We start from the raw sequence: 23,983 nt of genomic DNA, 5'->3' as shown, positions 1-23,983 counted from the left end.
TAGAAAACATGGAGCATACTCTAATTCAGTAAATATAAGTAAATTCAGGGATTGACACCAACCTCAACTTCTTACCTACTAGTATTGAATTTTGCAATGCAAAATGCAGAACAAATAAAAAAAAATGGAAAATACAGAAATGCTATTTTGATTATACTAGACATCTATTCCCATCATCTCAGCCTATATTTCTATGCTGAGAAAAAAGAGATTCAGAATAATGTCCTGATTCAGAGAAGTAGTTAACTTAATTGTGCTTCAATCCAACTGCTCATGCTTGCCGTTCCATGCCATTGAAATGCACAAATGATTTTTTTGAAGAAAATTGTTACAAATGTGTTTCAGAGAAAAAAAAAAAAAAAAAACCAACACCACCAAAAAACACACAAAACCCCAAACAGTAATAAAAGCAGAAAGATGTGCAAGAAGTAGCAATGGTTTTTATGCTGAGCTCTACAATTCACTGGTTCAAACATTTCTCTATAAAATTCAACTACCACAACCAAACCTGATATTTTTCCATAGGAAAATATAGAACAATGTCTCTGCTTAACTGCCAAACCTTTTATGTTAAAGCAGTAACTCACAGGGACATGTCATTGTAACACCTTTTACTTGACTAAAATACTGTGTTGAGATCTGTCTACATTATGCAAGATATGTGATAACATGTGTTATGATGAAACAGTCATATTCATACCATGCTCATAGGAAACCTATAATTGTAGTCCTATTCCTCTAAATCTCGGAAATATTATGCCAACAATTTTTCCACATCTTTTCCAAGATCATTCTGTATTAATGGAAAATATGCCAATTCACTGTTTAAACACATGAAGGAAATAGAATCATGGACTTACAGTCTGTAATTTTCAGGACTCTTTTGACTTCTCCACTTCCTGATCCTCCACAGCCATCTTCATCATCACAATCTCCACTGATTTGTTCATCTACACCTCCACCACTGCCTGTTTCTTGGAGATCCCATTTATCATATTTATGAAATGATTTGTCCTGTAGCAGCTGAAGACAAGATACAGTAAGCAAGTTAGTAGTACAGATGGAGAACTTCAGTGAGTACCCAAAATTTCATATGTCTCTCTAGTAATTATCTGATTTTAAAAGAAAAATCCAGGATCCACAGAATGAGAATTCTCATTTTTGATTTTTTCTTTTTCCTGGCTTGCAGCCAAATTTAAGATTGGTATCTGGAGATGTATACTCCATTTTTAATTAAAAAAAAAAAAAAAAAAAAAAAGTTTGTGTCTTTACTGCTAGATAAAAAATATCAGGCACCAATTCCTGGCCCAGAGGCCAAGTGGAATGGATAGAGACATAGAATCACATAATAGTTTGGGTTGGAAGGGACATGCAATGAGTAAGGACATCTTCAACTAGATCAAATTACTCAGAGCCCTGTCCAACCTGGTCTTGAATGTTTCCAGGGATGGTACAACTACCACCTCTCTGGGAAACCTGTTCTAGTGTTTCACCACTCTCATCACAAAAAAACTTCTTCTTTATATCTATTCTAAATCTACTCTCATTTAGTTTAAAACCATTACCCCTTGTCCTATCTCAACAGGTCCTACTAAAATATTTGTTCCCATCTTTCTTATAAACCCCCTTTTAAGTATTGAAAGGCCAGAATAAGGTCTCCCCAGAGCCTTCTTCTCTAGGCTGAACAACCCCAGCTCTGTTAGCCTTTCTTCATAGGAGAGGTGATCCACCCTCTGATATTTTTTCTGGCCCTGATCCAACAAGTCCATGTACTGAGGACTCCAGAGCTGAACACAGTTCTCCAGGTGGGGTCTCACCAGAGCAGAGGGGCAGAATCACCTCCTTCGACCTGCTGGCCACACTTCTTTTGATGCAGCACAGGACACAGTTGGTTTTCCCGGCTGCAAGGGCACACTGCCAGCTCATGTCCTCACTCCTTCGGGCTAATCCCCTTTAGAGCAGACAGACAACATCCATGCTACATAGCAACTGGCCCGGATCTTTTCAAGACCCATGTGGTGTCCACATGGCCTTAAGATACAATTATTATTTTGTGTGAATTTTTCAGTTTGAAATATCTGGAATAGTAGGAGAGCTGTGCTGCAGCTTTATATCGGTGAATTCAAACCTTACTTATTGTGTGCTCTGGATGTGTCATATGGACATCTGGTAGCAGCTGAAGGAAAAAAAATGTGTTGGGACAATATCAAATGCCTGACTAGGGAGCAGCAGACAAATCTAGTATTGTTGGAGCCAGTGCTAACCTGAAGAGATCTATTTCCCAAATCACATCCAGGCATTGTTCTGGGTGAACTAATAAGGGTGACCTAAAAGAAAACAAAGTGATATCTGATACTGGCCTAGGTGATTTGGGTCTAGTACACCAGATTGTTTTCTGGTTCCTTTTTATTTATCCCTGTAGACATGGCCAATGATGCCAACATGGTCTACAAGATAAAGGGAAGAGATCTCAAAGTTTAATTCCTTTCTCTCTTCTGTTGAGCAGAGCTAAGCAATCACCTGAACAATGTTCATCTCTCTCATTTATCAAATGTATAAATGCTGTCATCCATCTTTTTAAATCCTAAATGGTAGGACTGTCATATATACATACACAATGTGCCCTATGCCCCATCCAGATTCAGTTCAGTTTACTTATCAGATACATATAAACTTCATAATCTCTAAAGAAATGGGTTATTACAGATGTTAAGAATTATTATAACTTTATCTAGTCCAAATTTTCAGCTGGTGCAAGCTCATGCCTTATATTTACTTCAGTCTAACAATACTTCTTTACACTGGTCAAAAATTCCCTGGCTCATATTCTTTAATTTAACAATAAGATTTTGTTTTTGTTTTTGGTTTTGTTTTTGTTTTTGGTTTTGTTTTTGTTTTTGTTTTTTCCTGGGAGTAGTTACTAATTAGTCTGAAACAGACTTAGTTGTTTTATACGTTCAAAAATGTGTGTGCTTTGTTGTTCAATTAAGATATTGGGTTCATATTTTTGGACAATACACTCAGTTTATTTATGGAGTATGGAGTCATTTCCCAGACTACTTGTCAAGTACATCTTTTAAGTGCTGTACAGTTCCCAGAAAATAATATTTTAATCACTACTACAAAGACATCACTCAGCTACATCTCAGTAGCATTAGAAAAGCCATTTGCAACACTGTATAAGAACAGGAGAATGCCATTCACCACTGAATCAACAGAACCAATTTATGCAGCACTTCTGATTTCAAAGTTTTATTAGACAGCTATATGCTACCTGAAAGACAAATTACCTAAAAGAAAAAATACTCCTTCGTATAACTGCCCTGCTCCTTGCTCATTGTGTAATCCATGCCAACTTCTGCCAACATAGTATTTATGGAAACAAAACACAGCCTGCTTAATGAACTACAATCTGTTAAACAGGACACTTTCCTTATTTTTTTGGCCAAGTTCAAATCATGACACAACTCCAAAGCCAGCTGTATGTTAGAGTACTCTTGATCCCTGATCTCTGTGGCATAAATGTGGAAATAAACCACTGGCAAGACAGTTGTTCAAACGAGAGTTGTTGTCAAAGTTTCCATAGTAGATATGGATAGATAGATAGATATAGATATGGATGATATAGATATATAGATATGGATGATATAGATAAATAGATATGGATGATATAGATAGATATGTAGATATATAGTTATATGTATATATACACACACACATTTTTTCAACCTGAGAACATGCATCCCCCTCTACATTCTGTATCTCTGTCTCAATCTTAAATATATATTGGCTAAATAAACTCTTTATATGTTGCTGCTTCTCTAAATTTCAGCCCAAAGTAGTTATGTTTCCTTTACACTTACTGTGCATTATTTACTTATGACTAGAAATCTGAAAACCCAGATTACTTTAAATGTAGATTCAACATTGAAAAATGTTTTTCAACTTTTTCTAAGCTTTTTCCAAACTTTTTACTGTACTTGAAAGAGTAGAGATTAAGAAATTAACAAGCTTATTTGTAATTTGGGTTTTGTTATTTTCTTCAGTCTACTTAATTGTACAGGAAGAAATATTGTCTCCATATAAGTTCACAAATCTCAGTACAGGTTATCTACTAAGCATGGCTTTGATCTAATATAAATTATTTGTTAAATTTATATAGTCCATGTACTTCTTCAAAGCTAGCTTGATACACATTGGAAATAAAGCTAAAAGGCATTTAAAATTATTATTCTGTTGTGCTAAAATTTTATAAGGCTATTAATATTTTAGGAAAAGAAACACAGGTTGCAACTGGAGATATTTTTTATATACAATTACTGGGTCTTCCAGCTGAATAAGGAGGATTACTAGCTGTATACTCTGTGCCCAAAAGAACTAGTACAATAAGTGTTCTTCCCTGTGTATTTTAGGCTAAAATAATCATTTTTTCTTTTAGGTGTCCAAAAAGGTTTTCCATTCTATCAAATTTCTGTCCTTAAAAAAAAAAAAATAATACTGTGAGTTTAATCATGCATCATTGTCTTTCAATTTAAATGAAAATAACAGCAAATATTGGCAACCATGTTAGATTTACTGAGTTATGGAAATGGTTAGGTCATCAGTATTGTGATATCACAGTAGGCATGACAATACTCCAGGCTGGATTTTCTGGACCTTTCTCTTAATTTTGGTGAAATTTTATTGAACTAAGATTTTCATATCAAAAACACATCCTCTGCTGGTGGCATTTTATTTTCACAGAAAATCTGTGTTTTCTTACCACTGCTGTGGGACATATGCACAGATGAATTATTTGGGTGTAAGTCAACTGAAAGGTCATTGGGACTCTTCAATTTCACACTTTGTCTATGTAGCTTTGGGAAGCTGGGACTCCAGCTGAAAGCTTTCACTGCTCAATTGCCTAAAAGTCCCTTGGGATTTTCACTGATGGCTTAGTGGAACACTTTCTTTGACACAAACAGCAATTCTGAAAAAGGTTATAATACCAAAATGTGCCATTAATAAATTCTATGAAATTTCATTTTTTAGAATGAAAATTCAGGTTTGCAAGACAGAAGTTACATTGTTGTAATAAAGTACTTACAGGGTTCTGTGAATATAAGACTTGGTACTATACAATATTTTAGTAAGAGAATGAACTGCTTACACCAGCTACAGAGGCAGCTATAAGGATATCTGAAGCTTCCTGACAAATCTGAGTGTAAGCATAATTAGGAAAATTATCACTAAGAATGTATGGCTGTTGTACAGTCCTATGGAGTCTGGTAAATTTTTACATTTATTTAAGATTTTTATCAACAACCTGGAAAGCAGTATAAAACACAAAATGGTAGTGATAAACCTTTCACTGCTACAAGAACTGGTGAGCTAGTAAATAATAAAGAGCAGTGACAAGCTGTCTAAGAAAATACCTCATCTGATAAGCCAGGCAATTGAATGAATTTTTAACCACATATGATAATAAAATACAGACAAATGTAAATTTGCAAGTCTAAATATTGTATTACATGCATATTAGAAGACAAAATATTCTGTTCTGCAAAATAATTGTGGGTGTCCTGGATAGCCAGCAGACTATGAATTATCAAGAGCAGTGTTCTAGCCAAGGATTTTAATGGGATATCTTTAGAGACAGAAATAGAAATACTAAAACAGATTAGGGTTGTTATATTAATCCTAAATCCAATTCTTGTTTCTTCTGTTCAGAAAGGGTGGCACAGAATTGAGTTTTATTATAGTTGTTAAAATTGAATGAAAAAATACTTTTTTTTTCAATCAAGGAGCTCATCCTTTAGTGCACTAAAAAAACCCAACCAACACCTGAAGAATTTATTTAACCAGCCTTGTAAGCACCTACCTGGCAAACAGATTTGAGAGTTTTGTAGCAGGCCAAAACATGTGAAAATAGCAAATGCATCAATACCTTTTATTTACACATTCAAAGTGAATCAAACAAATCTATATTATCAATATCATATATTTAAAAAAAAAAAAACACAAAGGTTGTCCTATATCAAAATAATTTATTAACAGTTTGGGTCAGATTCTAAAAAAAATATATATAAATGTTCTGGATCAAATAGTTTTTAGTCTTAAAGCATGAATTAATTCAGGGATTCAAGAACAGGGTAATGCTGGAGGTCAGACTAATTAACCAAAATGGTCCCTTCTGGTTCTTAAAAATCTATGAAATCATATAAGTGAACCTGATTTAAATGAGAAGACTGGATTCTTTTTCACTTTCCCGTGCTTGCAAGAAGTTACAAGTGATTTAATCTCTCATGAGTGATGAACACTGAAAGGAAAACAAACTTATGTTTACACTATTGAAACTGATGTGATCATGGTTCTCTTTCAACAAAAACCTAGTATCCTATTTACTTATGTTATACATCATATGCCTTCAGGGGAAACATTGATTTTCTATTAATTCTACTTATTTCTTTCTCAATAAATATATCTTGATGATACTCTGTTGCAGCAAGTGTGAACTAAGCTCAGTCATAATATTTCCTCTCTTTCTTTTATGTAGGTATCATAAGTACTTGAGGAGGCAACACCAAAGGAGCCCAGCAGTGAATCCAATTTATCAAATCAAATCAAACCTAGAAGAATTATTTCTAGAAGCATGACTATTTTGAACTCTTTAAAATGAGAGTAATAAACTATGCATAGTTCTATGCATAACTTTACATACCTGAAAAAGACAACATTTCTCTTTAGTGATCTCATTAAAAAACTACTCATACATCTGTAGGCCAGAATATCCTGCAGGGTTTCATTTCCAATAATGTAGAAGATCCTTAACAAAAATGTGTATTCTAAAATAGAAGTCTAGCTTATATTGGAGACTGGTATTTAGATAACTAGTATTAAAGCTCTTGTAGTCCCTCATAATAGTGCCCTACGGGTTTTTTTAAATAAAAAGCTGCATCTTCGTGTGAAGCACATCAGGTCCTTTTTTATTTTTTGCTTGTTCAATTAAATTTTCAAAGAATGAATGAGATTTCCAATCAGCTTTAGCTTTTACATCTCTGAGATGATGCAGAAAGTACAAACAACTCATACACTGCTGTCAAACTCACTGTTTTCTGCCCAAGATCCAGAGCTAAAACTCCGTATTTCAAGCCTATAGACTTATTCCACTCCATAAAATCACCAAGAAAACAGTAGGCTGAAATTCTGATGGAAGTAACACAACACTTCAATCTAAGCCAACTCATCTGAACACAGAAAGAAATAGACATTTATTCTGCTTAGCGAGCATGAGCAAGAATCAGCAAAGTGGCTGTGAGCCTGCTCTGTACCATGCAGCTCTAACCTACCTTTTGTTCTTTCTTGATAGACCTTTACTACCTCAGGATCAAAATAGTTATGCTTGAATAGTAGAAATAGGAATTACCCCAGCTTATTATTATACTACTTCAAAATCCAGAAATTTCTTCTCAGTAGTTATTTATGTAACATTCAAAACCACTTTTAAGCAAACAAAATTTTCACAGAAATCTAACTGCTGAATTAGGTAGAAAAGACTAATAATTTTCACTGAATGTACAGTTCAACAAAGCCAAACTGTGGGCCCAAGCACAAGCGTAACTGTCCATTTTGTTCCATCATTATCATGCTTCCTGGTCATCATGGATTTGAACTGAATTAAGCAGTACTCTCCACAAAAATGCTTGAGTCTAGTTTGAGCCTTAACATCGTCTAAGGACTGTTCGCAACAGGCAGCCTGGATGTGGTTATTCTGCTCTGGAAAGGAGGATACTTGCAGCCCCTGACTAATTTTGTTTAATACAACAGATACAACTTTTTAGGATGTCTACAGTGTTAAATAAAAAAGAACTAAGGAATGAGCTAGAACAATAGATACTGACTGTTGACATTTCTCAATCTTTGTAACTTACATCTGTTCTGGATTGTTCCAAGCAGTTATCCCTAAGGTAAATCTTTTTATTAAGAGGTTAAGTGCAAGCACTGGGGACGTGAAGCAATGTGTGCTCTCACCCTTGATCCTCTTCTAACTTAGCAATATAGATACAGGCCCTAAATGTAATTATTCCTCAACAAATATATTTTTCCTAATTTGTTACATTATTGAAGGCAAAGTCTCCTCTGCTGTAAAAACCTTCCTTTATAGCGAGGACTGCATTTTACAGCCAAAAATCCCTCAACTCACAGGCTCTCACATGAGTTCTGTCATGAGTGCTTACTTTTCTTTCCAGTTATTACTTGTTCCAAGTGAATACAGAAGCAAAAGCTTGGCTCCTGTCCCTTGGTGTAATCCCTGCTAGCAGTTATGTACACTGCTAACTTGATTTGTTTAAAAAATATTCAGTATTTTTGGCCTTAAAAAAAATCATGTCTTGCTAACATTGCACTGTAGATTTAAATCATCCTCAGAAAATTAAGTTAACGAGTCAGGCATTTCTAAGATAACAAATGAGAACAAAATTACACCACAGAAGAGCTTCTACTCTTCTTTCTGTCTAGGTAGTTGAAATAACAAAACAAAGTCACATTATATATGATTAATGTTTAGAGACTAATGTTCTTTGCCTGTTTCACCCATCCATGAAAACAGCATAGTTACAAGCAGAGACAGATGATAACAATAATGAAAGAAAAACATATAAATTTCAGAAAAAAAGAAACATCACTGGCAACATTTTATTTAAAATATTTTTAAAGGTATAGTATGAGTATCTCCAATATCTGATCCTTAGAGCCATAGATATGCTTGGATTTTTTACGTTGTTGTTTTCTGTTCATGCGTTTCAATGTATTGCATTGAAGGTTATTGGTATGACTCACTCCACTAGGCATTACAAATAATTTTTCAGATAATTTGCAGATAATTTTATCCTTTACCTTATCCTCATGTGCATTTTTAGACCTTTGTCCCTTGTCACAGGTGGATGCTAATAGATGACATATATTAGATCATTTTTTTCTCTCAGACTATTTTTAGACTATTTTTTCTTTTATAATAGTAGACTGAAACAGCATTCTTCTTCTTCAGATTAAATTCTGTCTCTCCAGAACAGACTATGTGAAACACTAGATAGCTTGATATCAAGTGGTTTAATGAACAATTGATGTCTAACAAGAATAAATAAGAGGATTCATTTAAATAACACATCATACTGGGATCAGATAAAGCTCATTTTAACAACCTTACTCCAGCTTCTGGGTGGCTTTGGGCTCCAGATTCATACACCTCAATGTAGATGTCAAAAAATGTAGGTGTTTTTATGTAAGTAAGGTCCTCAGTAGTAATTTTCACATTAGGGATTTGATTCATTTTCTGGACATGGTTGTCTGGTGTCATCTGAGATGGCCTAGAGTACCTGGGGCACTACATAGGCAGAGAGATGTGATAGAGAATTGGCAAATGACCCGGAGCAGCATATGGAGGCCAAGGGATACTGAGCAGCTGGAATGGCTCCAGGCATCTGTGTACATGCAATTGAACCAGAATCATAGAATCACAGAATTGTTTGGGTTGGAAGGGACCTTAAAGATCATCTAGTTCCAACCCCCCTGCCATGGGCAGGGACACCTTCCACCAGACCAGGTTGCTCAAAGCCCCTTCCAACCTGGCCTGGAACCCTTCCAGGGAGGGGGCAGCCACAGCTGCTCTGGGCAACCTGTGCCAGTGCCTCACCACCTTCACAGTAAAGAATTTCTTCCTTATTTCTAAGCTAAATCTACCCTCTTTCAATTTAATGCTGTTACTCCTTGTCTTATCACTACACTCCCTGATAAAGAGTCCCTCTCCATCTTTCTTGTAGGCTCATTTCAGGTACTGAAAGGCTGCTACAAGGTCTCCTCAGAGCTTTTTCTTGTCCAGGCTGAGCAACCCCAACATTCTCAGCTTGTCACAGGAGAGGTGCTCCAGCCCTCTGATCATCTTCGTGACCCTCCTCTGGACCTGCTCAAGCAGGCCTATGTCCTCCTTATATTGGGGGCCCCCGAGCTGAACACAGCACTCCAGATGGGGTCTCATGAGAGCAGAGTAGAGGGAAAGAATTATCTCCCTCAATCTGCTGGCCATCCTTCTCTTGATGCAGCCCAAAATACAGTCGGCTTTCAAACCAAATATTTTCAGTGTTAATAACTAGAATTTATGAAACCACGTGGAGAATTAACCACAATTATGTATATTGAACTCAGCGAGTTTCAATTAATCTGATGACTATCATTACACAGGACAGTTTTTCAAATAAGAGAAGAAACCAAAGCATACCAAGGAAGTTGTGGAATGGAAGACAATTCACTAGTCTGCAAGAATTTATGTATATGGACATGAGTAAATGAACATTAGCTCATTATCATGCACTGGTATGTAGTGATAACAGTATCAATCAGTTATTTGGCTGTTTCTCAGAAATAAAAATCATGACAGTGGTAAAACAATAGATGTGTATTTTAAATGTTCTTTTAAGAATAAAATATGTATTTAATGCTTTGACAGGCATGTTAACATAAAATTGTTACTGAAAAATTAGATAGGATAGGGTTCTACAGCAAATTATCTATACAATATCACTTGTCCGTCTCTAATTCCAGTCTGTGGTAATTCTGAGCTTATATTTGCAAAAGTAGAAGTTCCCTCACTTTTATGATATGGATTATTACTTAGGAAGAGATAATGATCTGTAAACCCTAGTTTCCTCTCAGCATCAGTGAAAATGTGAATAAAGTTACAGCTGAAGTGAATTAAACATCATGACAGATAATGTAAATTGCAGGCAAACTATGTCAGGGTCTGATTTCTCTTTATACTTCACAGATCTGCAGGTGAAAGGGCATGATATTAAACCAGTTAAAGGAAGAATTTAAAAAATATCAACGCCCTCTAGAACTCTTTTTACTTTATAAGAATAACATATTACTTGACATTCCATCTGGAGGGCCATTCAGAAGACATTACAGAAAAAGCTGCCTCACAATAATCAGTGATGTCATCATGAGTAAAATTATTACCTGATTGTTAGATGTACATTACATTTCCTATTGCTACCCTATTGTGAGTGGATAAATTTATGATTTATCCAGAGAATTGATTTCAGGATATAGAACTCAGTGTATGGTCAGTTGAGGTGACTCACTGGCAATGCTGACACACACTGCTTTCCCTTATCCACCAGCAGCATGATAAAGTTATTTTCTTCTTTCACTTAAGATTTCCAGCATTCATGTGAGTGGACTCTGGAGTCAATGAGGAAAAGAAATAGCTGCTGTGTAAAATCCATGAAGACAATTTGAGAGCAGGGCTAATATTGCATTTAAGGAGATGTTTGAATGTTAATAATTGTGCTTTTAAATGTTTCTGCTATATAATTCAAACCCAAATTTAGGAATCAGAAAGAAGAGCTTTCTGATAGTTGGATAGGATTCACATCTGTCGTGGTTTGAGCTCAGAGGGCAAGTGAGCACCACACAGATGATCCCTTCCCTCTTCTCCCCCATCACTGGGAAGGGGAAAATTAAGCCAAAAAGGCTCAGTAATTGAGATAAGGACAGGGAGATATGACTCACACATTACGGTCATGGGAAAAAGACAGTTGTCAGGGGAATAAAAAAAGAACACAAATTTAATACAGACACTAACAACAACAACACTTAACAGACAGAATAAGACAGTATTACCACCTCTTGAAAACACCTTATCCCTACCCCTCTCTCCTTCCTGGGCTCAGTTTTGTTCCAAATATCTCTACCTCCTCCCCCCAGCAGCCCAAGGGCAGGGAAAGGGGGTGCACTCAGTGCTGCCCCTTCTTCCAACTCAGGGTGGGCGTGAACTTCTGAAACTTCTTTCCCCTGCTCCACTGTGGTCCCCCTCTCACAGGAGACAGTCCTCCACAAACTTTCACCAACCTGAGTCCCTCCCACGGCATGCAGCCCTTCCCAAGATGCTCCATCATGGGATACCCCTGTGTGTTGCAGTCCTACCAATACTGAAACACAACAGAGGGGGCTGCTTCTTCTCAAAGTCCTGTCCTCTTTTGGGTACAGTCACCTGAGATGGCATGGTTTCCCCCACAAGCTGGAAGTTGGCATCTGGTCCACCGTAGATGTCTATGGGGGTGGGGGAGGGATTGCTCTGCCATCTCACCATTGGATACGGGGGCACCTCTGCTCTGACACTCCCCTCCCCCTTTTCTCCTCTGTTCTTCAACTGACCTTGTTGTTCACATACACATCCCAACTCCTCCTCACAACTCCACCTCCTCCTCCCAGTTCTCCTTTTAAATACGTCACCACACAGGTGCAGCCACCGCCACTAATTGGCTTGGCCTTGGTGCAGAGGTGGATCTAACTTGGAGCCAGGGGAGCTTTGAGAAACTTTTCAGAGGGGCCATTGCTGTAGCCCCCTCCCCCACTACCAAAAACCCCCATCACTCACTCAAACCCAGGATATTGTCAACAATTATAGATATTTAAATCTGAACTACTCATTCTGATATCTTCTGGTCAACAGAAAGAACCTGCATCTTTAAGGGCCCTCCTCTGACTTGCTTTAGCTTATCTAAGGACAAGGTGGATTGCATCCTAGGATTACATATTTCTCTCTATTGGTAAGAAAGACCAGTTCAGGTACAAGTAGGTAAATGGCTATGTGAATCCTGAAATTTAACACTGTTCAGAATGGGTGCACAGCAATTAAGGCATTTCATAAGGAATGCAGTTTGGCTGTAAAATTATGTCAAAAGCTACCCACAGCTGATTCAGCTGGAAATCAGTTCTGGACATTTGACCTGGGGATTCAAAGACATCCAAACCTGTTAAGAAGTAATTCTTTTTCTCCTAGCTTTAAAAACTCCATGAATGCCTTGTGAGCTGACTAAGCTTTCAATGAAACTCTCCTCATTGTAGCACACTGCACAGAATATTGCCTTAAAGCAAAAAAACCTCAAGCTTCTGTTTTATTTGTTATTTGGTTGTATGGAAAAGGAAAAAATAAATTCAGTGCAACAGAATTATTCAGTTTTTCTCAGACAAAGAACTGACTGAAATTTGTTCAGCTTGAGGTCTTTGTACCTTTATTTAGGTTATTCAATAACTTTTAAAAATCCTTTTTTAATTATTGTGTACAGCTTGAGAAAAATTATTTTCTATTTTGACATGATAGTTTAGCCTCATCTACACCATTTTATATATTGAATAAGCTCCTGTGACAGATCAAATGTATATTCAATTCAGCTAAGGCTCTGTGTGTGTTTAACACACAGTAGTGATGAAGCTGCTTAGAGCTTGGAAAGTAATAATATAATTGGGAAGAGAGTACAGATACATTAAGGAAACAGTTACAGAATTAATTTTTACCACTTTCTAAAGTAGAAGTTCTTTCTATAGTTTTATGACATTTTCAGATATACCACTTATGCAGATTTTTGTGAAGAAGTAGGAAATCAAGAAGGGAAACAATATGTTTGTTTAAATGAAAGGCAAGCTGATTGTCCAATAATTTAAAAAAAAAAAAGATCACTCATCTCTGAAAGTTTGATGTTAGTATCTCGACAAATTCATTGTGACCATGACTGTTAAAGAAACGTAATATGAAGGATGCAGATATGAGGAGTGCTAGCTCCTTCTGAGACACGCTATAAGGAAGGAATCCATAGTCCTGTCTCAGATATAAGATCTCACAAGGCAGTCATGTCCACTTTGTATCTCTCCAATTATTTTTTTCTGAAAAGGACTAAAATAATATTGCAGCAGGAAATAAGTGTCAGAAAGTAGTAAGTCAGTCTGTTTCTGTTCACATATCAGGTCAATCTAATACTATATTAATTTACAGGCTCTATGCAGCTGAGTTATTTTGACAGGTGTTCTGTGTGACATAGTTCAGTTATAAAGTTAATGAACGGTTATAAAGCCTGTTCTCCGAGAACTGATAATGACATTGTGAAATAATTCACCCATGGTTTATCAGTAGAATCAGTGAGATAATAGGAACCATTATCATTGTTCCCTGTTATGTGCTAGGCACCAATCAACAAATTATTGACTAACAGGACATAGTAAATATTTTCATTCTTTTAGGAAACAAAAATATCTTGCTTTTAGCCCTGGGTAATGTATACTGGCAATAAGTTACAACAGCAAATGGCATATGAAAAGTAGACTTGATATGCATGCACACCACTGACCTGCACAGCAGTAGAGGGGAAGTGAGCAACTCAGACCAAGTCAGCTGGGCCAGGGGCCACGTTTGTGGCCTTCTCAGCATTTCAGAAATCTCACACAAATGACAGCATATGCCTCCAAGTTATTTATGTCTTCCAAGTAGTAACTGCTCTAGGATAGTAGGTCCACAAAGGACATGTGGCCTACACCTAATCAGGAATATGTTGGTTTTTTTTTTTCCTAATCTATCTGCATGTGAATCATTGCTCCTTATAGTCTCTGGGTCTAAAGAGGATTACAGAATAATACTTTATGTAGACTTCAGCTATCTCAGATAAAACTGAGGCATATACAAATAACAAAAGGTGCTACCACAAGTGATTTACACATCAGAGAACTGAGAGACACTTATGTACAGTTATCACTAAATTATTAACAATCAATGACGCTGTATCCCATTATGACATAATTTTACTGTTCCTAAAAAAAATGGTAAAAGTCTTTCATCAACAAAGAAAAGAATATTTCAAACTTAGTATATCTTTATAAAATTAGTACACGCAGAAACATTTGAGACCAAGTTAAATACAAGAAGAAAGTAGAAGGAAGCCTTTATGTTTCCATTAGCCATTGTTCTGTAGATAATACAACTTTTAAGTATGAGGGATCATTTTTAAAAACATAAATACTAAAAAATACATTTCCCTCTTCAGCAGCTGCACATGTGCTTTTTCCTTGGATCAGAGCATTTTAAATTGATCTAGAAGATGATGTGGCAGTAGACACCTAGAATATTAAATACAGAACTCAATTACTATGAAACAAACCCCTTTAGTATTCATTTATCTCACAATGGACATAATGTTGTCTATATCACAGTTTTGGTGGGGAGGGATTTTCTATGCAAAAATAGTTTCCCCCCCGCCTCAGTATAAAAGAAATTAAGCAGACCTTAAAATAATTAATAAGCAGGAATGTCCTTACATTAGTGAGATCAAATATCAATTACAAAAGCATACCATCAGTCCTTATCTGCGACTTTGTCTGGCCCAATCTTATAATAAGAGCTTGACACATAATACACCATAGCAAAAATATACATATAGAGTCTTCTGCATTATTTGCCAAGTTTTTCATAAGGCCCAATATATCTTCTTTTCATTTCTAACATATATACTTCAGACAGAAATCTAGTACAAACTCTAGTACATCATTTATGCCCCAACTTAAGCCTTACACTGAAAGTTTTCCAGTCTCTGAGATTGTGTGCTGGCACTCTTCAGAAGGCAAATGAATTATCAGTGAAGATAAAACAAGGCCTTCCTGCCACACAATTTAAGCCCCATCCCCATTCTTGACCTGTCATTTATTTTCATGATTTCTAAATAACTATACTCTGGTGATACTCATGTAGTAAGGCTGTTTTGCATAAATCGAGATTTGTCATGTATGAAGGGCTGTATTTTTTAATCCTCTTTGTCTCCAAACTGTTCTTAAAATACTTGCTATTGCCTAGTCTTGTCAAAATTCACCATGCCCATTTTTCAAAATCTTCCAGAGAATTAAGGTATCCTTGAAGTATGGAAGTGGTGGAGGAGGGAACACATATTAGTTGAGAACAGCTTTCTTGGTGCATAAAGAAGTGGACTATTTACAATCAGAGCCTTCTCAGAGAGGTTTGATAGAACTATTCTTTAGATCCCATTGGGTCTTTGTATCTGTGATAAAATTATAATTTTCCTCAGAAAAGATAGCTTCATGTTCAAGTAGCTGCCTATGCTATTTCTCTGAGACATTACTTATTCAGATGCAATCAAATATCATGCAGAATACTATCAAATAGAAGCAGCCTTTTTTGAAATTCCTGAGAAAGCCTGGCTCATCCATTTTACAGCTGTAAAATGTGCGCAATGGTCTAATTATAGTAATCCTAATCTATGCAGAATATGTTATTAAATGTGTCATATACTTTAATTGTAGACAGATGGCTTTGAACCCTACATAAATATTTATAAGGTCACATGTACTCCCATAGCGAGCACACACAAAAAATCCAGGTATATTAGTCTGTCTTTTCTGAATCCTTTTATATGCACAGGCAAACTCAGGATTTCTATTACAATAACTATTTTATTGTTTAGGTTATTTGAAGACATAAAAGGACCATTTTCTTTTTAAAGTAAAATTAATATCGCATAGATTACATACCGTTTTGATAACTTTGCAAATCAGAGTACTGTTTCAGCAATACAATGTATTGTGTTAGCCCATGTGCTCACAGTTACTAAAAATTGCCATTGTGCTGTTTATTCATAATCACCCATCTTCAGTGATCACCTACATAAAGAGATATCAATAGAAATATTCAAATCACCAAGAACAGTGCAGAAAAATAGGGTCAATCCAGAAACATCATTCATTGATATGTGAAACTAGTGCAAGTTCCTCTTTTTTAGAATTTAGAAATAATTTAAACAACATATAATGAAAAACTTGGTTATTAAAAAAACACCCAAACCAACCAGAAAACAGGCAACATTTACAAAAAAGGACCATATAGAGAAATGATTAAATTACCTGAGCTTTTCAAAGCTATCCTAGTGTAGGCTTAAACTAAAAAATAAGGTGAAGACTGAAGAGTCACACAAATCACAAAAGCTGCTCATGTATCTTTTCAGTTGTTAAAGTGGGAGTCATTTCATGTAGCATAACAATCTAAACTTAAGCAGTTCAGTAATTCATCTGAGCCTAAAGCTAACTGAAAGATGTTTATTGAAGTAAAATGTCAGATTCCCTGCAAATATTCTCAGTCTAAAAAAAAAAAAAATGAAAAACAAAACAAAACAAAAATCTGTGCATGAATGAGTTTATTTTTTTTTTTACTGTAGGATTTGTCTACTCAATTTAGACATCTGCAGGCTAGTTAAATGGTACTAGTCACCTTTTAGAGTCACTAGACCTTTTATAATCAATGGAAAAAAACAAGCATCTTCAGAAGACTGACCTCATCCTAAAGTAAACCATGTAAGAATGCATGGGCATATGCATTATTGATTTTGGAAGGGTATGTAGCTAGCACTATATATTCCAAAGGGGGTTGATTTTTTCCTCTGAATTCTTGCACTAAGAGTTCATTCTGGCAAAAATTACTCTCCTTCAGAAAAAGAAGGGAGGAGGTGACCATTTAAAAGAACATAGTAAAATTGAGAAACCTGAGCGTTTAATTGGAAAAACTGAAGCCACAAAGTGATAGAATACTGTAGTCCTTTCAAGGGAGTATAATTCCTTCTTTCAAAGTCTGGTAAAGGGATCAATCAGAAAGGAAGGAAAGAAAGTAAATGTAAACCATTCCAGGGCAGTCCTCCTACTGTCTCAAAGTGTCATGGTTTGAGCTTGGTCAGCAGCTAAACACCACACAGTTGCTCACCCACCCTCCCCCAACGTGGGAATGGGGAGGGAATCGGAGGGGCAAAGGGAGACTCACCGGTTGAGATAAAAACAGTTTAATCACAGTAACAGAACAATACTCTGACAGCAGTATCAGCAGGTAACGTACAATACAGCTGCTCACCACCCGCCGACCAACACCCACCTGCTCCCAGCCAGCAATCCCAAACACAAAGGCACCACAGCAACACTCCCAAAAGTGAGAGCCCCTCCTGGCCCACTCCTGCCTTTATATAGTGAGCACAGTGTCACATGACATGGGATATCAGCCAATCCGGGCCCAGCCCTCCAGCTGTGCTCCCCCCACCCCCGCACACAGGTGAGGGCACTGGGACCTGGGGAGCCCCTGGGGTCTCAGTGTGCTGCAGCACTCCTCCAGCTACTAAAACGAACAGGAACTCTATTCCGGCCCGAACCAGGACAATACCTCTATTTTTTTAAACCAGTTTTGATATAAACCATCATGCTTCTTGTATTGTCACTTAATGTGAGAGGAATCATTATCCCCTTTCCATATAAAAACCACATCTAGCATAAATTAATGCTAGAGCTCTAAAAGCTTCTTTTTTCCTCTAGAATATACTTTCATCATTTTCTTCCTACATCCCGAGCAAAATCTAGACTTTGCACTATTTGGTACAGATCGCTAAATCAACATAAATTAGGGTTACTATCTGGCCAGTTAAGACTTAGAATTAATAATTTATTTGGCATATCATTTTAAGAAAACCCATTACCTTAGTAAATAAAATTTAAGTATTGGCAGAGTAGATTATATTTACTACACAGGTCCCAAAGTCATGCTTTCATTTCAGCTTACATTTCAACACTACTTATGTGACATTAAACTTTTCATAGCTCTTTTTAACCTGAAGCAATCATTTATTGTGTATTTTGTTAATGAGAATTGCCTGAATTTTGTCTATATTCTATACTATATAACAACCTGGAAATCTATTCTTCACTAAAAATGAGTTCTTAATGGTGGGCAAAAAAATAACTCTGTATAATCAAATTGAAATTAAACATTGACTTATGACTTTTCAACAGGACTATTCCACGTAACAGTTCTAGCACTTATTTGTAGCAAAGTTATTATATTATTGACCAAAGATATAGCATTGTTGTCAGTTATCATCTATACATAGATTTGGACCAACTTCACAAGTCATTTCATCATAAACTTTGAAGTAAAATCTCTGCTTATAACTCAGCTAATCATAAGATCCAATAGCTGGCATATGTATAATGATATCAAATTCAGATCTTAGTGCCAACTAAGAAAGTTTACAGTATTGCTAATGATTAAAGGCTATAAAATAAGTAAACATCCAAGCTCATTTTCCTTAGCTGGATAGCTTAAGAGAGTCCAATGCATGGACCAGATCAACTGTGTGACTCAACATAATAAAATGGAAAAGAAAGAAGTATCATTTTCTGTTGTTCCTAATATTCTTTCCACTATGTTTGCTAGATAGAGTCTTATCAAAACAAATATAAAAATATATCTGCAGGTATTCAGCACAAATTCATTCAAACATTTCAAAGATTCGCAAAGTATCTTGAAATATTAGTCTAACTATATTTGCCAGAAATAAAGAAAAAAAGTCATTTTTTTCTTGAAATAATATCATAACTGTGTTTCTGAGTCTGTAAACCAAGTTATACTTGTCCAAGTTAGGTGTTTAATGGGTTACTTGTTTCAATTCTCTTTTCTCTGGTTGGTTGCAAAATGTTCTTGACATATGCAGCCTGCCAGATTTCTCCCTTACCTAAGAAAAAATATTTCTCTAAACTTAGCTTTATTTGTACAAATTTTCTGTGAGGGTGTGACTTCATCAAAAGGCCAACTGTTTTCAGTTGGTATAAAATTAAAAAAAAAAAAAAACAACACAGTTTTCTTTGTGTAGTAGAGTTTTGTTATCAACTTCCCCTCCTCTGCCCCCATTAATGAACGAGTTCTCATTACTGCAAGTGGAGGATGATAAGGTTGAAATGAAGGAGACAGGTCTAATCCATATCTAGGTCTTCACATTCCTTGGGGAAATACAGGCAGATTTCCAGAATTAGCACATCACTGGAACAAGAGTCAAAGATCTCAGGTTTTACTTGCTTCTAAAAGTCTAGTTTTTGCCCTTCCTGACTTTTACAACAGATCCTCTATTTGCCTGCTTGGAGCTTCATGATCCAGCCCTATCATCTTTTGGAAAAAACATTCTGTAACCTTTCCTTTTACTGTTCTTTGTATTAATTACAGCTGCAGGGCATCCTTTAGGTGGAACATTCGTGAAAGACATTGCAAAGTAAGGCAGACAAGTCTTTGTTTTCAAGAGAGACCACTTTCCCTTTGTTGCTCTAGGAATGCAATCTTATCCTCAAGTGTATTACACTGATCTCTAGAAAACATATGTGAGACAATGTACTCACAGGTTCTGCTACATGATTCCTAAACAGTACAAGCAATTTCTTTAAGTATCAAAATGCTTTAAGAGCATTTTGAAGATGTAATAATATACAAGAAAGTCTACTCCGTATTCTACTTGTGTGCACAGTGGCTATACATTTATTCTTCTATCTACAGATTGGACAATTTGCCTCACAGTTGGGTTCCTAACATTTACTAGATATTCCTTCCTTTCCCTCCTACACAGGGATTTAACAGATGTAGCTTAAGGTAAATGTTTCATAAACTTCTGGTGTATTCACATCAGTTCCTAAAAGCTTTGACTATCAATTAACTGTAAGTAGCTCTCTAGGTATATTTCACATGTTTGACACTTAAATCATAAGTTAACAACAGAGAAAAATAAAATGAAGTTATCAATGTATTAAGCAGTTAGTTCTTTTATACTTAATGGCATATGCACAATAAAAATGTCATTAAATAATAGTTAGTGGTGTGATCAAACAAACCCCTGGTTGGATAAAATTTAGATTTTGAGATTACATAGTCAAGTATACAAATTCACTTCACTATCCATGACTGAAATACATACTCATTTTCTAATTAAAAAAAAATGAAGAATAAAATAATTACCAAGGGCTTCAGAAGCTTTTCATTTGCATTTGCTGTCCAGTTAATTATAAAATAATATATTGAGTTGTGAAGCCGTGTTGTTCAGCACAAGCTTTCTAGTTCTATAGTTTTGTCATTATTCATTGTTGAGTTCAGGCACTGATCTATATTACTGCAAATCTAAATTAATTGAATATCCAGTAATTTGGTATAATTTCTGCTTTGGAGAATCCATTGGTTATGCAAACGCGAAGAATGAATTGCTTTGGATTCTGAAACAGGAAGAATGATTCCTCCATATAATGTCTGCAATGAGAAGAAGCCTAAACTTTTTATTAGCCAACCAACTAACATGCTTCTTAATCATACTTCATCTACCACTTATATAAATAATCAGACTATGTTTCTTGAACAAATAAATGATAAATAAATAATATAAACATCTTCATTATGGTTACATTAACATTTGATCAAGAAATTTTTTTTATAAAAAAAATAGAAGGGCTAAAAAATAGTACTTTCCCTTAATCATTGTAAGGTATTGAGAAAAAAAAGACTCTCTAGATGCTTATAAATGTACAAATGACATGACATATTTTCAAACGTAGGGACATATGAAGAAAATATATTTCAGAGAGCAGACCTGACAAAATATTATGTTTTTTTTTTCCTCTAGGCATTTATTCAATTTTAAATGACATACCATCTTTCATATTTGTTATTTATGAATGCCTCATTTATTGGAAAAATATCACATAATAAATAATAAATATAAAACAAATATGTAAAAATGGTCACAGTAACTTAAAAAAAAATACCTCAAAGCATATTATCACCACACAATGAATTCTAATAAATGTTGATACTACTTTATAAACTTTCACAAGTTCTAAAAGATACTGCTTGTAAACCGTGACTCCAATCCCAGTAGCTGCTTCTAAGATGCAGGGAAGATGTACTGCATGGTACAACCTACAGTCCTGGTGGCCTGACTGTCCTGTGTCTAGTAGCAACAAACAATGGGACTCTAAGATCACATCTATGCTAGCACTCATCCATAGCAGGCATCTTTAGCAGCCCAGGAGACAGTCTTGGGCATTAGAATGCAATTGTCTGTATATTGCAATTACTAGTAGGGTTTTGGCTCATGACAATCACCAAGTATCCTCTTTAGTAAGAGGCTGAATCAACCCCAGTGTTCATTCAGAAGTTAAGACACTCAGAAACCAAATCGCAGTTGTCACTTTGGGTGTAGCCTTCCTGTTTTGGGGAGAGCAAGAGTATCCATATGAAACCAAGTTATTCCATGGCAGTTAACATCAGCACTGGAGAAAAGACTCCAGTATGTCATTTTTGTTAGAATAAATACAGCCAGATTGTCTTTCCTGTCAACCTTATATCTTCAGAACTCTTCCTAAACATTCTTTAGTTTCAAAAACTATAGTCTACCTCCTCAGCTTTCAATAGTATCACAAGACCTCTTTAATATGCCCATGAGCTTCTTTCAAGTGCATCAATGCAGTAAAAATAAGCACTATTAGTCCTGTTTTCCTTAGGTGGAGTTAAGGTCAGATGATTTCCTGATAAAAAAGAACATAAATAAAAAACAGCTTCCTTATTATCACAGACACAATAAAATAGAAAAAAAAAAAAAAAAAAAAAAAACAAAAAAACCAGCAAATTGTGAACAATTATCATATTCAGATCAGCAAATTGATAATACCTGAATGTTTCAGATTTGTATCCCCATTACAAACATTATAGCAGTAGCAACACCATGAGCTGCAGCAAATGAAGGGATTGCATCTGTTTCTCTTAAATGGTAACTGCTGCTGTAATTAAGACCTCCATCTCACAACAATTGTAATATGCTGAACTGAGGTGAATCCCACCCTAAGTATCAGCAAATCCACGGTGTCTATGTGAATTATTTTACCCGATACAATATTACATGAGTTAGGTTAACTTTCTATCACTGAAGACTATACTAACACATCATCTTACCCTTGTCAAGGACTAAGAATGTGTATGCTGATAATCACTAAATACAATAAGTGGTTCAGCTGGCATATAGCAATTCAATCCTATACTTGAACCTTATGTCCCCAACTTTTATTATTGTTGCTGCTGGAAGGCTGCATCTACATTAAAAAGCAGCTGGTGCTGACAACTTGCTCCTCACTCTCCATACAGTTAATTTTCTACTTTTGAGAAACACTGGTGTAGTCCCTCGGACTGGATTCCCCTTTGTGGCTGCATTTAATCAGATTTTCTCCAGGAGTATATCTTCCAGTTAAATTTCATCAAAGAGTAATCAAGTTGTGTGTTTCAAGACTCCTCTGCACATTCAGTGGAGACAACCAAGTGGACTCTTGATACAAATTTAAACACTAATGCAGATGAACTTTTAAGACCCTTAAAATAGCACCGAGGGTACACTCATTTGTAATAACACGAATAGCCATGAAATAGATATTTGTGTATTTTTACAGAAACACATGTTGGTAGAGGGTGGTTTTGTAATACTGACTGGAGAATCAGGAAAGCAAGAGAGGAGGGAGAATGATATGATAATGCAGTTATCCAAATCTTTCCTGTCTTCCAAAAACAGGTACAATTTGGAATGAATTAATATTTCTTTTGCCATCTTTTACTGTATTTAAACAAAAATCTTTTAGACTCCAATTTGTAGTCACAGAAGATGATGAGGATACACATGGTAAAATACACAGAAGAACTGTTCATTTAGGTCACTTTCAAATACTCAGCTTCAACAGAGTGATTGGAAATGTGGCAAAGATTACATCTTGCAGTAGCCCACTAGATTCTGACATACAATTTATTCTGGCATAATAAAACCCATCTGCTTTCATGCTATTACTACTTCTATCATTTAACCAAGTCACTATCTTATTTTCTTTTACAATATCCCTTTTCTCTGATTCACAACTTGCGAGTAGCATAAGTCAGGAATATCAAAATAAAGGACAAATATCATAGCAGACATATTTTCTATCAGGAGAGCTCAGAGCAATAGATGATCTAGGAGAACATAATTTCACCTATGTAGTTTAGACACCAGGGTCTCATTTTATGATTTTAATTATTCTGTTTAGCTATTACAGTTTTAAGTGTTTTGTGGCAATCAGCAGAAACTAATTAGACATAAAACTATAAGACATTAATTTTCAAACACTTTATCTTAATTACATTGTAAATGCTGATATTAACAGATTACACAGCAATTTGTTTGTCTGCTTCATTAAATGATTGCTAGGGAGTGCTCTAGAAACAGTAATAAATGCACACTAATGTCCTCAGAGTCTACAGTAGATGTGGACAATTGAGGGAAAGACACAGAAATTATGTACGTTTACTTCC

At 35.7% G+C, this 23,983-nt stretch overlaps 1 protein-coding gene across 1 annotated transcript in view; it reads right to left on the bottom strand.

Annotated features, from left to right (window-relative positions):
* Positions 1 to 825: 825 nt before the first annotated feature.
* GPC5 (glypican 5) overlaps positions 826 to 23,983 on the bottom strand; it is a 406,783-nt gene continuing 383,625 nt past the window's right edge. Inside the window, exon 7 of the mRNA XM_042805836.1 lies at positions 826 to 1,023. Coding sequence (XP_042661770.1) covers positions 826 to 1,023 — 198 coding nt within the window. The remainder of the gene's footprint in view (positions 1,024 to 23,983) is intronic.

The sequence above is a fragment of the Tyto alba genome, unplaced genomic scaffold, assembly GCF_018691265.1.
Source record: "Tyto alba isolate M040663 unplaced genomic scaffold, T.alba_DEE_v4.0 Super-Scaffold_45, whole genome shotgun sequence".
Classification (NCBI taxonomy): domain Eukaryota; kingdom Metazoa; phylum Chordata; class Aves; order Strigiformes; family Tytonidae; genus Tyto; species Tyto alba.
Note: the sequence above shows the minus strand (reverse complement) of the source record. Positions and strands in the feature narration are given on the sequence as shown.